Source organism: Vidua macroura, chromosome 4, assembly GCF_024509145.1.
Source record: "Vidua macroura isolate BioBank_ID:100142 chromosome 4, ASM2450914v1, whole genome shotgun sequence".
In the NCBI taxonomy this organism is placed as follows: domain Eukaryota; kingdom Metazoa; phylum Chordata; class Aves; order Passeriformes; family Viduidae; genus Vidua; species Vidua macroura.
The window spans coordinates 33,878,055-33,890,950 of NC_071574.1; the positions used below are offsets into that span (position 1 = coordinate 33,878,055).

Genomic DNA, 12,896 nt, shown 5'->3' on the forward strand with positions numbered 1-12,896 from the left:
TAACTCTTGCTATGCACCTCTGGGGGATTATTTACACATTGGGATTGGTCTGGAATGTGTAGATAAGAATATGATTTTGTTAATAATTTAAGGTAAACCAAACCCCATGAAACAGAAGAGAATGTTGGTCAAGAACCCACTAATGTGTTCAGCTTGCCAATAATTCTGCTGTCTTCAGGATCTAAAACATTAATAAACCGCACTTCTCACTAGTTTAGCCAGTAGTTGCTACCTGGCTTTTTAAATGATAGAAAATAATCCCAGAAGAAAAATTTGGAGGCAAAATGTTGATGCCACATCCCCATTAGCTCAGGGACAACACTCTGTACAATGTGTTGTGGTTCAGGAGGGGAAGGAACTGGGGGAAAAAAATTGAAATATATGGATAGAGAAATATTACAAGCCAGCTTCCTGGAGAAACATAACAGCAGAGACAAAATGTTTATAAAACTGCAAACAAGTACTAAGTGTCAAATGAATTTAAAATGTGAAGATATTAAGAACAGAAAGGGGGGGGGGAAAGGCTATTAAAAGAAAAACAAATCATGTTAAAAGCCCAAATAATCTTGGAAGCTGTATTTCATATGTATATACATGAAAGATAAGAATAAAAGAAAATATTTCAGCATTCTCAGATGTTAAAAAAAGTTAGCCAAATAAGGGTTTATGCAACTGATTAAGAGCTAACAAAACAAAGAATGATGGTAACAGCAGTGGCCAGGAAAACTAGGGCTAGAGTATGCCTCAGGAGAGAAATAGAGCCTCTTGATGCAAAGTAAATTTGGAGAAGATTGAGGTCAAACATGATTCTGGATAGGATTAAATAACAACATGGAATGACAAACACTGGTAGTTTACAGCAGAAAGGGATTCTTAAGAGTCAAAGATAAATATGAATTGAAATAACATGAAAGCACTCTAAGAAAAAAAAAAAGACATTAAATCTCAATGATGATAAAGCAGACACTTCATCAGTGGAAAAGAATTCCTTAAAATACTTTAGGAAATAAATTGCATATAAGAAAAAGGAGAGAGTACACCAGCTCGAGAGAAGATAAAGGCCTGTCTTCAGGGTACCAGTAACAAAGCAGTTAAGTTTTGTCCAAGTACAGAATTCAATGAAGTGTCACCTGGAACTTGAACAAATGTAGGAAAATGTAAAGATCAAGTTATCAAATTCAGGTGCCTCAGTTAATCTATTAAAATCATGGTTAGATTTCAATAACATAAATGTGAATTTAGAAGCCTACATCAATTACAAAATCTTCAGGGAAGTGCATTCTATTTACCTTATATTCAACAAAACATTCTTAACACAAGAATCTTACACATTTAATTTTCCCAGTGTGTTCCCCAGGTTACTAAATTAATACTAAAACCTATTTTATCTGTGTATATGTATATATAAACCACTTACTGTTCTGCATAACATCACAGGTGCAAAGCAAGTCCTCTGTACTATCATTACACCTTTTAATAGTTATTATTCTATGGAAGCAATAAATTAAAATTACTGTATTTAATTATTTTGAAAGATATTTGAAGGAGAGCAATGAAGAAATGTACCTTTTTCTATTAAAAGAAATAGAAATATTTTCTATAAAAGGAAATATACAGTACAAAAAAAAGTAGATCAGAAACAATATATCTGCTTAACAAAATTCAAGTTTCTTATTGACTTGATAATTAGAACATTTTTCCTTACCAGTCACTTGGAGAATATGAGTTTGATAGAGCTTATCATACCCCTCAGCATAGCAGGTGTAATTTCCCATATGAGTTGTGGTAACCTTAGTGATGTACAAGGACCCATCATCTCCAAAATCCTACCAGGAAAGATTAAAAACAAGGTTATCATAATTAAACCCACATCTCTACAGTAATTACGCTCATCATCTCGGCAACAAAGCTGTGATGTAAATATCAGACATCACACATCACAAATATTAAACCAGCATATCTGAAATTCAAATATTATAATTGTGAATGGTGGAGTTGTTTAATCTTACTACAAATATTGTGACTGTAAAAGAAAATACAACTTTTATTTTAACAACTAGTTAAACTCAGCAGAAGCAATATATTTACTTAGTTATTTCCAGAAAAGCTATTGAGAATTGCATCCGACCAGAGAAAAAAACTAAATCTATGCAAAAATTAACAAGTGAAATGACATCATGTGGAAGTGTTGCCATCCTTTGTAATAAGCAGACATGACAAAAAAAAAAAAAAAAAATCCTCGTTTTTCTTCAGTTTTTCTTATTAGATTCACTGATACATTACAGAAGCACTACTGCTGTAAACTGATTTCAGGGATCTGGGATTCCTGAAAGCAAATGTTTGTGATCAAGACCGAGGCAAAAGAGGCTTTTAGTACATCATCATCTTCTACTTCTTTTGGCACTGGGTCCCATGCCAGCTCAGCAAAAGGTCCATATTTTCCCCATTCTTTTGCTGATATAGTTCTGAAACTCTGTAGACCTTTGTATCTCTGGACCAGATTCAATTCTGGGATGGCTTCATCTTTCCTTATCTGCACATTCAAATAGAGTCTCCAGGTTCTTCCTAGGTCACCTGTCATTCCTTACACCTTTTTCTTTTTATTTGAGTTATGTCAAGAGCTCCTTCTTCATTAATACAGATTTCTTGCTGCTTTTGATTTACTGTTCATTGTGAAAGCCTGTTCTTGAGCATAGAAGAGGTCATCCTTGAAAATCAACCATCTATCTTATACCCTTTTGTTTTCAGCATGATCTCCTATAGAATTCTTCCAAGCACATCGTTGAACAGGCTGAAGTCTCCTCTCCTGAAGTCCATGGCTGTATTGCTTTTTGCCTTGCTGTCTCCTCTTAGGCTCCTTGATGCTGACATCTCATGGTCACTGTAGCCAAGGTTGTCCTCAGCTTTATATCCCCAACCAGCTCTTCCTTATTTGTTTCTTCACAAACTTTGTAACCTTCTCTATAAAGTCCTCAAATCCATGAAGATTTTATCAAAAGCTTGGAAAACCAACAAACTTCTGCTCCAATACCTCAGTCACTGTAAATTGCACAGTAAAATAACTTTGACAGAAAATATTACCATGGGCTGCCTTATTCTTACATTCTGTCCTTTGGATCTTAAAAATTACAAAATACTGGACTACATTAACCTCTGGTTCATTATGACTATTCTTGCATTCTTCTATGATCTCACCTACAACTTTCCCAACTTCTTGGGATTTATTTTTTTCAGTTCTCACTTTCCAGTTTTTGTTCTTACTCAGAGAACACAATCTCAGTGCTTTTATGCACATCTTTCATTCATGATGACTTTCACTATAACATCTTGAGTCTTTTTGTAGACTAAAATTAAAACATGAAAACTGAAATCTCTTAGAAATTCCTTTTAATTTTTCAGTTTTCTTTCTTTAAATACACTCAAAATATTATTCAAAAAACATATGTCTCACTGTATTTCTTCATCCAAAGATGTGTGGACAGCTAAATTTCACATTGCACAACTCTGTGCTTCCAATGATTCTGCTACTTGTTCCTTGGGAGAAGAAAACAACTCACCTAAAAATAAACCTACCTGGTAATACTATCAATAACTTTCTCAAGATAACTATAAGTTTCTATATTAGCACTTTGGTTACACACAAATTATTTCTACCAGATCTTCAATACACCATTACATGTTGCCACTGAAAAGATCAGAAAAGGCACCCTCTTTAAGACTTCGTTTCTAACTGATGATGCAAACCAATGTAATTTCCCTTTAGAATAACTCACCTGACAAACTTCAAAAAACTTCCTTATTGGATATTTTGATCATTATCTCTTTCTAAAATATATGAAGCAGAAGATCAATTTACTTTTTCCCTCTTACTAGCTGAACACGTTTTCAAAGCATTCTTCTTCAACAGCATTATTAGTGGAAGATGAAAGGACAGCTATTCAAAAGAGCCACACTACAGGTACTTACATTTTATCTGGAAAATGGGTATTGTTATTGCCATTGGGAATTTTTTGCCTAATCTCTGCCAAAGATATTTGTGAACAAAATAGGGCATAGGATGGAGTACATAAATACTGCTACTACAATGCAGTCTGGAGATTAGTTTACTTTAACATTCCTTATACTAAATTATTAGATATTTGAAGCATACCTATCTGTTTCAGCTCTTTAACTGATTCATAACTGATTCATAACTGATCATAACTGATTCATTGTGGCATATGATATCTTTAGATACCATCACTATTTTCTAAGTAAATGTGTGCCTGCAAATGGTTTCTCCCTTCTTCTTCATGGAAACCATGGATGAAACACACCTGTGGTTATTTTATATTAGTATTTCAATAGAATTCATACATGATGACACTCAGAGAGTTAAAATTTTATGGATAGTATGTTTTGTTGGTAGTGGTGAGTTTTGTCTGGTTGTTTGGTTTGGGTTTTTTTACAACTACAAAATAAATGTCTCTAGCTTATTTTTATACTGAGTTCAATGTTTGTTTTGTTAATTAAAGCAAAGCACTCAATACAAAGTGAACTTAATGTTTTAAGCAGCATTTGAAAAGGGATGGTGAAGTACAGAGCTACTTGACACTGCATGTTGACAAGTATTTAGTGTTTTATTGACTAATTCACAAGCTGAGTTATTTAAGAAAACCCTGTATCTATACTGACACACAAACATCTTTGAAACAGAGCCTTGAAAAATCAACAGCAACAAATACAGAAAAGTGGGGTTTTTTACATTTTGCAAAATATATTTGATGACATTAAAAAAAAAAAAATTGCTACAAGCTCAATTTTTGTTCTCCTACTGCTCAAATAGAAATGGTAAGGTACTTCTAAAATTACATTGAGAAACTCTAATTATTTTTGTCATACATGAAAAGATAGAAATGAACAATTACCTTAACAATGATTCCACTGCAAATCTGTTCTCCTGAAGAACTTGACATTTTACAAATTGTGATATGTGTTACAAATAATGAATAAAATAATAAAGAAATACTTCAATTTTATAGTGAATCTTTGTTTTACTTTCTTACTGTTTGTAAAACAGAAACTAAAGGTGATTTTTGGTTTTGAATCAGCAATTATTTCTTTGGGGTTTATAACCTGTTTTCATATGCTAATGCTTTGCATATGAAATAATTTATGACCATTTTCTAGCATTTGCATTAACAGATCTAGGAAGACTGTTCCTAGCTTTCTCCCCACAGGAGAACATATAAAGAAACAGACTGCTTGAATTTGTTCATCATCATAGAAGCTAAGAGTTGGTTTGTGCCATTTTGGTTTTTCTTTTTTTTTTTTCCCAGCAATTTTTTTTGCCCATACATTGCTTTCCTAAATAGCTTTTTGGGGTTTTTGGCTTTGTACAAATAATTTTTAAAAAATAAAGTACATAGTCTATGTGAACTGAAGATGTGAATTCTTACTTACATTATCCTCAGAAAAAAAAAGAGTTTATCGCGTCCTTAATAAATGGAATTAGTGAACACCAAATATTATGAATTCATTGTTTTCATATTACCTTTATTTATATTTGCAGTCTTTAACAAATCCACAACAAAGGAAAAAACAATGTATTGTTTGGGCTTTTTTTTTTATTGATGGTTATCAGTAATAGTTAAATTATAATGATAAAACACTCTGGTGGGGGCATTTCCCTTATTTTTAAAGGAAAATCTTGATTTTTTTTTTTTTTTTTTTTTTTTTTTTTTTTTTTTTAATGGGGAAAGGCAAAAAAAACCCACATCATCTGTCTCTGAGCTGATCAGGTAGAAAATTTGAAGCTAAGAGTTAAAATTTTGTATTGGTTTGCTAGGGGAAGGCTGTATCAATAACTGATATTTTCAGAACAACAGTTGTTATTTGCCTGTAAAACACAACCAGCATACATATTCCCCTTTATTTCCTTTACATCCCTCCAAGCTTTCTGCATTTTATTTCAGTCAACTCATGGAAGTACCAGTAATGCTAATGTCACATTCTTGCTCATATTTTACATATTTTTCAGTATCTCTAACTTCCTTTATTACAAGGACACAAAGAGTAGATATCCTTTTGAGGGTTAACTGAAAACATTTTTAAAAATACTCATTTATGTTTGGTTCATTCGCCAGAAAAACTCAGCTCATGCTTTTTGTGCTAATGTCAATGTTACAACTCCTATTTTCCAAGTAATCAGTTTCTCTGTTCACATTGGCAAAGCAATGCAACTCTGCACTTTACTACTGACTGTCACAAAGAAACTATATTCCACAAAGAACACTGAAAAAATTGCATTTGGCAGAAATCCAAGTTGTTTTTTTTTTTTTAAGTTTTCCTTCTAGATTAGGAGGGAAAATAAAACCTACATTTCATAAGCTCAAATTTTGCATACCTTCTCTCAGTCTCAAATTTTACAGCTGCAATAAGAACAAATCATGAATCTAGTATAAGTCCACTGGTTGAAGAGTCAGCCTGACAGAAAATTGCAAATCATGCCAAAGCTTAAAGAAGGAAGGTGCACAGTCTAACATCAGCACTAATCCAGTGTATCCAGTAGAAAGTGACGAAATCTTAAAAGAAACTCTGTTCTCAAGAATATAACACCAGACACCAATTCGTGACCATTAATGCAGACTGGTTTTAGTCAAAGGAAATTAATCTTCCTAAGCTTCTTTTACAGTCATTTGAGAAAGCTCAGGGTAGCAAAATCCTTTTATGGGATGGTTCAGTGAATCTGTCACTGCTCACTGTTTTAGCTGCCACCCACCTCTCTCTGCTGACCATGAAAACAAACTTCCTAGCTACAATTAGACATTCCAAGCATTTAATTGGCTCCTCTTTTCTTGACACTGGGGAGAACACAAAGAAAAAAGCAAATAATGACTGAATTTTACAAAGTATTATCTCAATACTGCAAAATAGCTTTACTAGCCTTACTCTACTGATGACTGGGTAAAGTGGTGAACATTTGGTGAGTAATTCAGAACATCTAACTAAATCTCCTGTGCTGAGAAAGTCTTCATACCTTCCTAAGCTTGTATTATAAATCCTCATTGCAGAGGTCACTCTCTATTCTTGCTTCCTAAAATATGACTTTGTAATGCATGAGCCCAGGCCAGTAGTTGAATTGAGCAGGATTTGGCTGTATTCAGCAAATATGAGAAAAAGATTATTACTCTGACTATAAATGAATATAAGAACACTATACCTGTTTAAATAATTAATTAGATATGTATGATTTTCCCTTTATTCTCTGGGATACAGTAAGGACTGCAATTTCACTTCATGAGGAAATAGTAACAGCTAATAAATGGTAATATCCATTACTCTACACAAAACATGCAACTGCTTTGTGCTTTTCAAAAAATGCCAGTTGATCCAAAATTGGTTTTGCAATTTTGAAATCCAATACTGTTCAAGCCTCTTAAGAACCTGAAGAGGGATGACACAAAAAAGTGAAATAAAATACCTCAGTGTTAGATCATCAGTGAGAATAATGACTTCATTCAATAGGTAGATATGTAAAGAGAATTTGGAATTTTTTTCTTGGTTATGGCAGACACTAGACATAAGTGAGAGCTTTTCCAAAGTACTAGAGCTCTTGAGGCTAGCCATAAAACATCACTAACCTTTTACTTCCCCAAAAACTCCGTAATTTTATGCTATCTTGTGATGAATCGGCAATAAGGACTGCTAATTTATTTAGACATTCAAAATCTCCAACTGAGTAGATGCAGTATATTTTAAATGGAAAATTCAGCATGCTCTAATACAGCTGTCTTTTTTATTGCTTTGTATTAAAGAGAGATCTTCAGTATGACTCATATACCATTTAACTTTTACTCCTTTTTAGCAAACCAAACTGTTATATAATCAGATTTAATCAGATAAATCTATTTGACATTAATTTCTCACATATTTTTCCAGTTAAGCTCTTAACCAATGAGATGAATTTATAATAATTACCCAATTATCACAGTTTATTATCATTCCCCCAAACTGTTCCTTTTTTTTTTTTTAAATCAGCTTATTTGTAGATGTAGTTATTACTACACCCCAAGCTAGTTTTGCGAAGAGAAACTAGCTGTGCACTATGCAGTTCACTTGGATCATATTCCAAAGTGTATCTAAGTGTTAGGAGGACCAAGAGAAGCAGAAGTACTTATGTAATTTACCCTGTAAGGTGACTCAGTTTAGAGTTAGATTTGTGGAATGAGCTTTTAGCAAGCACATCCCCATTTCTAGTTTCCTTTTTTTAAAGACATTTTAATTGTAGAAAGAATGCAAATAAATCTCTGAATATTCCCTAAATTTTTCTGATTCTAAAAATATCACACTATATAATTAGACCCTGCTAAGATTTAATCTGTTTTCAAATACTTATACTACCAACTATTTAGTTTTAAATTTATGAAGTTTATTGGAGTTTTTTATCTTGGTATTACACAAAACACTGGATTTCTGTTTTAGTTGAATCTGTTCAAACACCTTTTCTTATATTGCAAATAATTAATGTCTTTGGTTCCTGAACTGCACTCATCTTGAAACAAAAAAAACCATTTTATTTCATAGAAACAAATTTATCCAGATGTTTCTTTACAAACTCAAGAGAATCTACAAAAGAAAGAAAACAAATCACCCTTAAATTTTTGTATTACTTAATTTGTCATCCAATTATTATCTAGTTCCATCCCACGTTTTTATGAATTATCCAGGAGCGAGACAGAGAAATGGGTAGGTTTAGGTTTATGCAATCCACAAAAGCCCTGTGGGATAAATTTCAGGTTGTCACAAACACCTTTATGTACATGTGATAAACTAATAAACAAACAACAAAAATATCTTTTCAAACAACTTTCAAATATCTTGCAGACAAAACTACCTAAACCAAAAATGATAGAGATTGATTGAGAATCCCCTACTATGTGGCAGCTGAAGAGGATACATCAGGGGAGGTGGTGGGGAAAAACAAGTAAACCTAGTACCCTAAAATGATTTAAGAATCAAAATTATTCACTTTGGCCCATTCTCAGCATACTAGGGGAAAAAAAAGCATATTTTAACTCACATGGTTTTTCTAAAGTTGATCTCTCATTTTAAATTCAGCATTAATGTATTATCTAAAGACAACAGTAGAAAGAAAACAGGGCCAGTCACACTTTACTTGGATTATTAATACAACCCCACTTGTGTCAATTTATTATCCAGAACGTCATGTAAGAAATGGGCACATACATGCTTAGAAAGATTCTGTATGTAATTCCTACACTAAACATTTTTTTTTCAGCTACACACCTGATTACATACAACAAAGTGAATGCCATCCATTCCTTGCCATCTTTTTCTCTTTTCTTATAAAGTCAAAATGTTGGCAGTTTGAATGCCAGCACAGCAGCTTCACTTAATAACGGTTTAGCCAAGACTGACACAGTCAATAATTCTGAAATATTCTTCTTAGAACCTTTGAAATAAACAGCAAATTCCAGTCACTTGAACTAAGCACTCATTATGAACTGGAGTACTACAAAGAGATGCTGAATTTACACTAATAAAATATTGAAAGCTGAGACAATTTACATTTAATACTAATCTTGGTTATCTAAGCATCACACACACTGCCTTTGCTCAAACTACTAATACAACAATCCATGTCCATCAATCTAATTCTTTATCACAAGAAATCTTTACTGGCAAGATTGATTCCTTGATATCAATGAAAGAAAAGACACTTCAAGGTCATTGGCAGCAACCTTTTACTGTAAGCACAGAAACTATTTATTCAGGAAAAATTATTTTGTTTTGCTTTGGAGTTAGTTTTTTTGTTTGTTTTGTTTTCCATTTATCCTGAAATGAATTGTGATATTTTTAGTATCATTGTATCATCTGGTTCTGGTTTCTGGTCAGGTTAACTGTAAGACATTGGAAGAACATCCTGGTATAAAACAAGAAAAATTAGACTGTTCAAAAAGTTTTCAGTAAAAAAATAAAATTTTTCAGCATATAGTGGCATTGACAATCGTATTTTCTAGAGCTGTATCAAGTAGGATTTCCGTTCTTTTACTGAAATGAAGCCAAGATGTTATGATAAGCCTACAGGTATCACATATTTTGATGGTTTTTCATACACAAAGGCAATAGCATAATGCTGAACTAGCAAAATCTCATTCCTTTCTATACATTATTATCAATAAGATATTTCTGTTTCATCTTTCTGTTCCATGTCTTTCTGTTACAACTGGTCTGTGTTCAAGTCATAAAATGGGGTTAGAATTTCCCCTTTTCAAAAGGGATTGTGAATAGTCATAATAAACATTTTCTGGATGCTATTAACAAACAAATATTGCTGATACACTTTGCTATTATTAAATGCTCATATTTGTTATACATAAAACATTTACTATATCCTGTTGCAGGTAAACTGTGTATTATTTAAAAGCAAAGTACCTAATAGAGGCAGACATGTTTCCCATGCATTACAATAGCTCTAAAAAAAATTGAACACAAGTACTTTCATTTGCACAGTTTAAAAATAAGACCACAAACTCCAGTTAAATGAAACGCTTATATAAAAATTTATATGTAAATGACAGTATCACACTGAGTCATGACCACATTCCTGTGCTCTCTTTAAATTAACAGGTTCCCTCTTCTCTGAGACGTCCATTACTTCGATTTTACCACTGCTCTGCCAATCACAATAAGCACTTTTCTACTGCTGCAACAACAGCTAACTCTTTGTTCGCACACTTCAAGTTTCTACAAGATGTACCAAAATAATTTTACTTCTTAGTAGATCCTTATTTGTCTCCTGTAATTAATTTTTGCTTTTCTAATACTGTTTTCTGTAATGGGCCCAAACGTTTTTTAGAAGTGCAAGTCCTTTACAAAACATGAAGCTATATACACTACATTTTCTTTTTTCACCCTTGTTCTTTGCTTTTATTTTAAACAATGAGACAGCACTACTCATTAGGAAGATTCTATGCTACTGTCATGGTATAATACTGCATTACTGAAATACCATAATACGATATTTTTCTTATATACACTACAGTCTTACTTTGGAAAATTGAAATGTACAAAAGTTCTTTTTTCTCTAGCTAACCCTTGGTTTCAATTATATTTTACTCCAGTTATAACTCTATCATTAGCTGCTGCCAACTAATCATAGAATCCATGTCAGAAATAAGGTCTCTATTAATACAGAGGGGTGGGAGAAAAGGCAGCTTTTTCTTCCCTGCCTTCCTTTTGACATGTTAATTGTTCAATAATCACAGGTTAAACTTCAAAGTCTTTTTCGTGAATGAATTTCTTGTCTGATGTTACAATTATGTATATCATGTTCAAAATGTGAAGGCAAAACAGGATTTCAGTCATTCATTAGCTATAGCTTACAATCATAGGAACTTCACAGAATTCATGGCATTTGCCAAACTGCTGCACAAAATTTTAAGTATCTTGTAGACGAAAGTCGTATGGAATTGCTATTTTACTGTGCCAGAGTATGGCAATTCCATTCCATTTCTCATTAACACAAACAGGTCTGTAAAGACAGATTTTTGCCTAGAAGTCGCACATATTCTAGAAAGGAAGACATAGGCCCCTCCCACTTAAATAACAGAACTATTTGAAATAAAATGCTTAAGAAAATGGACACACAAATCTGCTTTAAAACCAGACAAGGTAGCATGAGAGTGATAAAACTGTGTGATTTTATTAAGGTACTCTGAAATTTATTTTCTATGTAAAAAAAATACTTTTTCTCTTCAAGACTTCAATTAAGTAACTATATGCAAATGCTTATAATTTGAAACCACTACTATATTTCCCTTAGAAAGTTCTAGAAAAAAAATGTTCATCAGCAAAACCAAAACATACTTAGCAGGTGCTTTTGATTAACTGTCAAAAAATCTAGTCACTTCTATCTCTCTTTACCCATAAAAGTATAATAAAGAATGCAGATTCACTTATCTTCTGTAAACTCGCCTGAATTCTCCTTACTCAAGGACAATTTTTTATACCAAACCAAATTAGATATTATTTAGAAGCACTGTTTCAACTTCCCTACTTCTGGTTGTAGTTTTAAGCCAAGCATACATGAAAGGAGAATCAGATGGATGTCATTAATAGATCTCTTTCCTAAATCATATTAAATTAGGAAAACCTTTAGATTACTTTATCTCTCCTTTTGAACAGATCAATGAGAACACTCTGCTATGGATACAAAGGCTCTTGTATATACCCAAACAGAAAAAGTTCTGAATGAGTCCTTTTGAAAAGGCAGCTCTAGAGTATAAAGATAGTAATGTAAGAACAGTACAAAAATGAAAAAGAAAAGAAGCAAGAATATACATGAAGGTGATAAAATGAACAGCTGAAAGATAAATCAGTCTGTGCTAAAGTAGATCTAATTAAATTTAGATATGAATGGATATATGGTGTCAGGTATATGAGTAGATAGACCACTGGCCAGTTTGATTCAGAGAAATCTTAAATATCATCATTTGAAAATCATGGCAGATATATCCTCTTCTGTTGTTTTTCAGTCAGAGTTCACAAAATGATCAGACTTGGTCTAGATAAACAATTTGCTTCATGTTTACTTTTGCAAGTAGTGGTACCAATTATATTTCATGTGGGTAGAAATTTTCTTTGAGTCAGTACTAAGTAAATGTCCTTGTACACTTCTGCAGCATTTTTTAAAAAAAATGTTATTATTTTTGAAAATATATAAATGCCAGGTAAGCCAGATTCCCAACAGGTAATTATGTCCTACCTATCCTAATTTTTCCTCCTGGGCTGCTTGTGATGGTGGCCCAACTGGATTTGACTTTTTTTTTTTTTTTTTCTCTCTTGTATTTAAGCAATTGTGCCTCTCTGTTCAATGAAAGTGACTCCTGAAT

At 32.7% G+C, this 12,896-nt stretch overlaps 1 protein-coding gene across 1 annotated transcript in view; it reads right to left on the reverse strand.

The window, feature by feature from the left end:
• Positions 1-12,896, reverse strand: part of FSTL5 (follistatin like 5) — a 273,705-nt gene that overhangs the window by 64,757 nt on the left and 196,052 nt on the right. Inside the window, exon 8 of the mRNA XM_053976601.1 lies at positions 1,706-1,826. Coding sequence (XP_053832576.1) covers positions 1,706-1,826 — 121 coding nt within the window. The remainder of the gene's footprint in view (positions 1-1,705; positions 1,827-12,896) is intronic.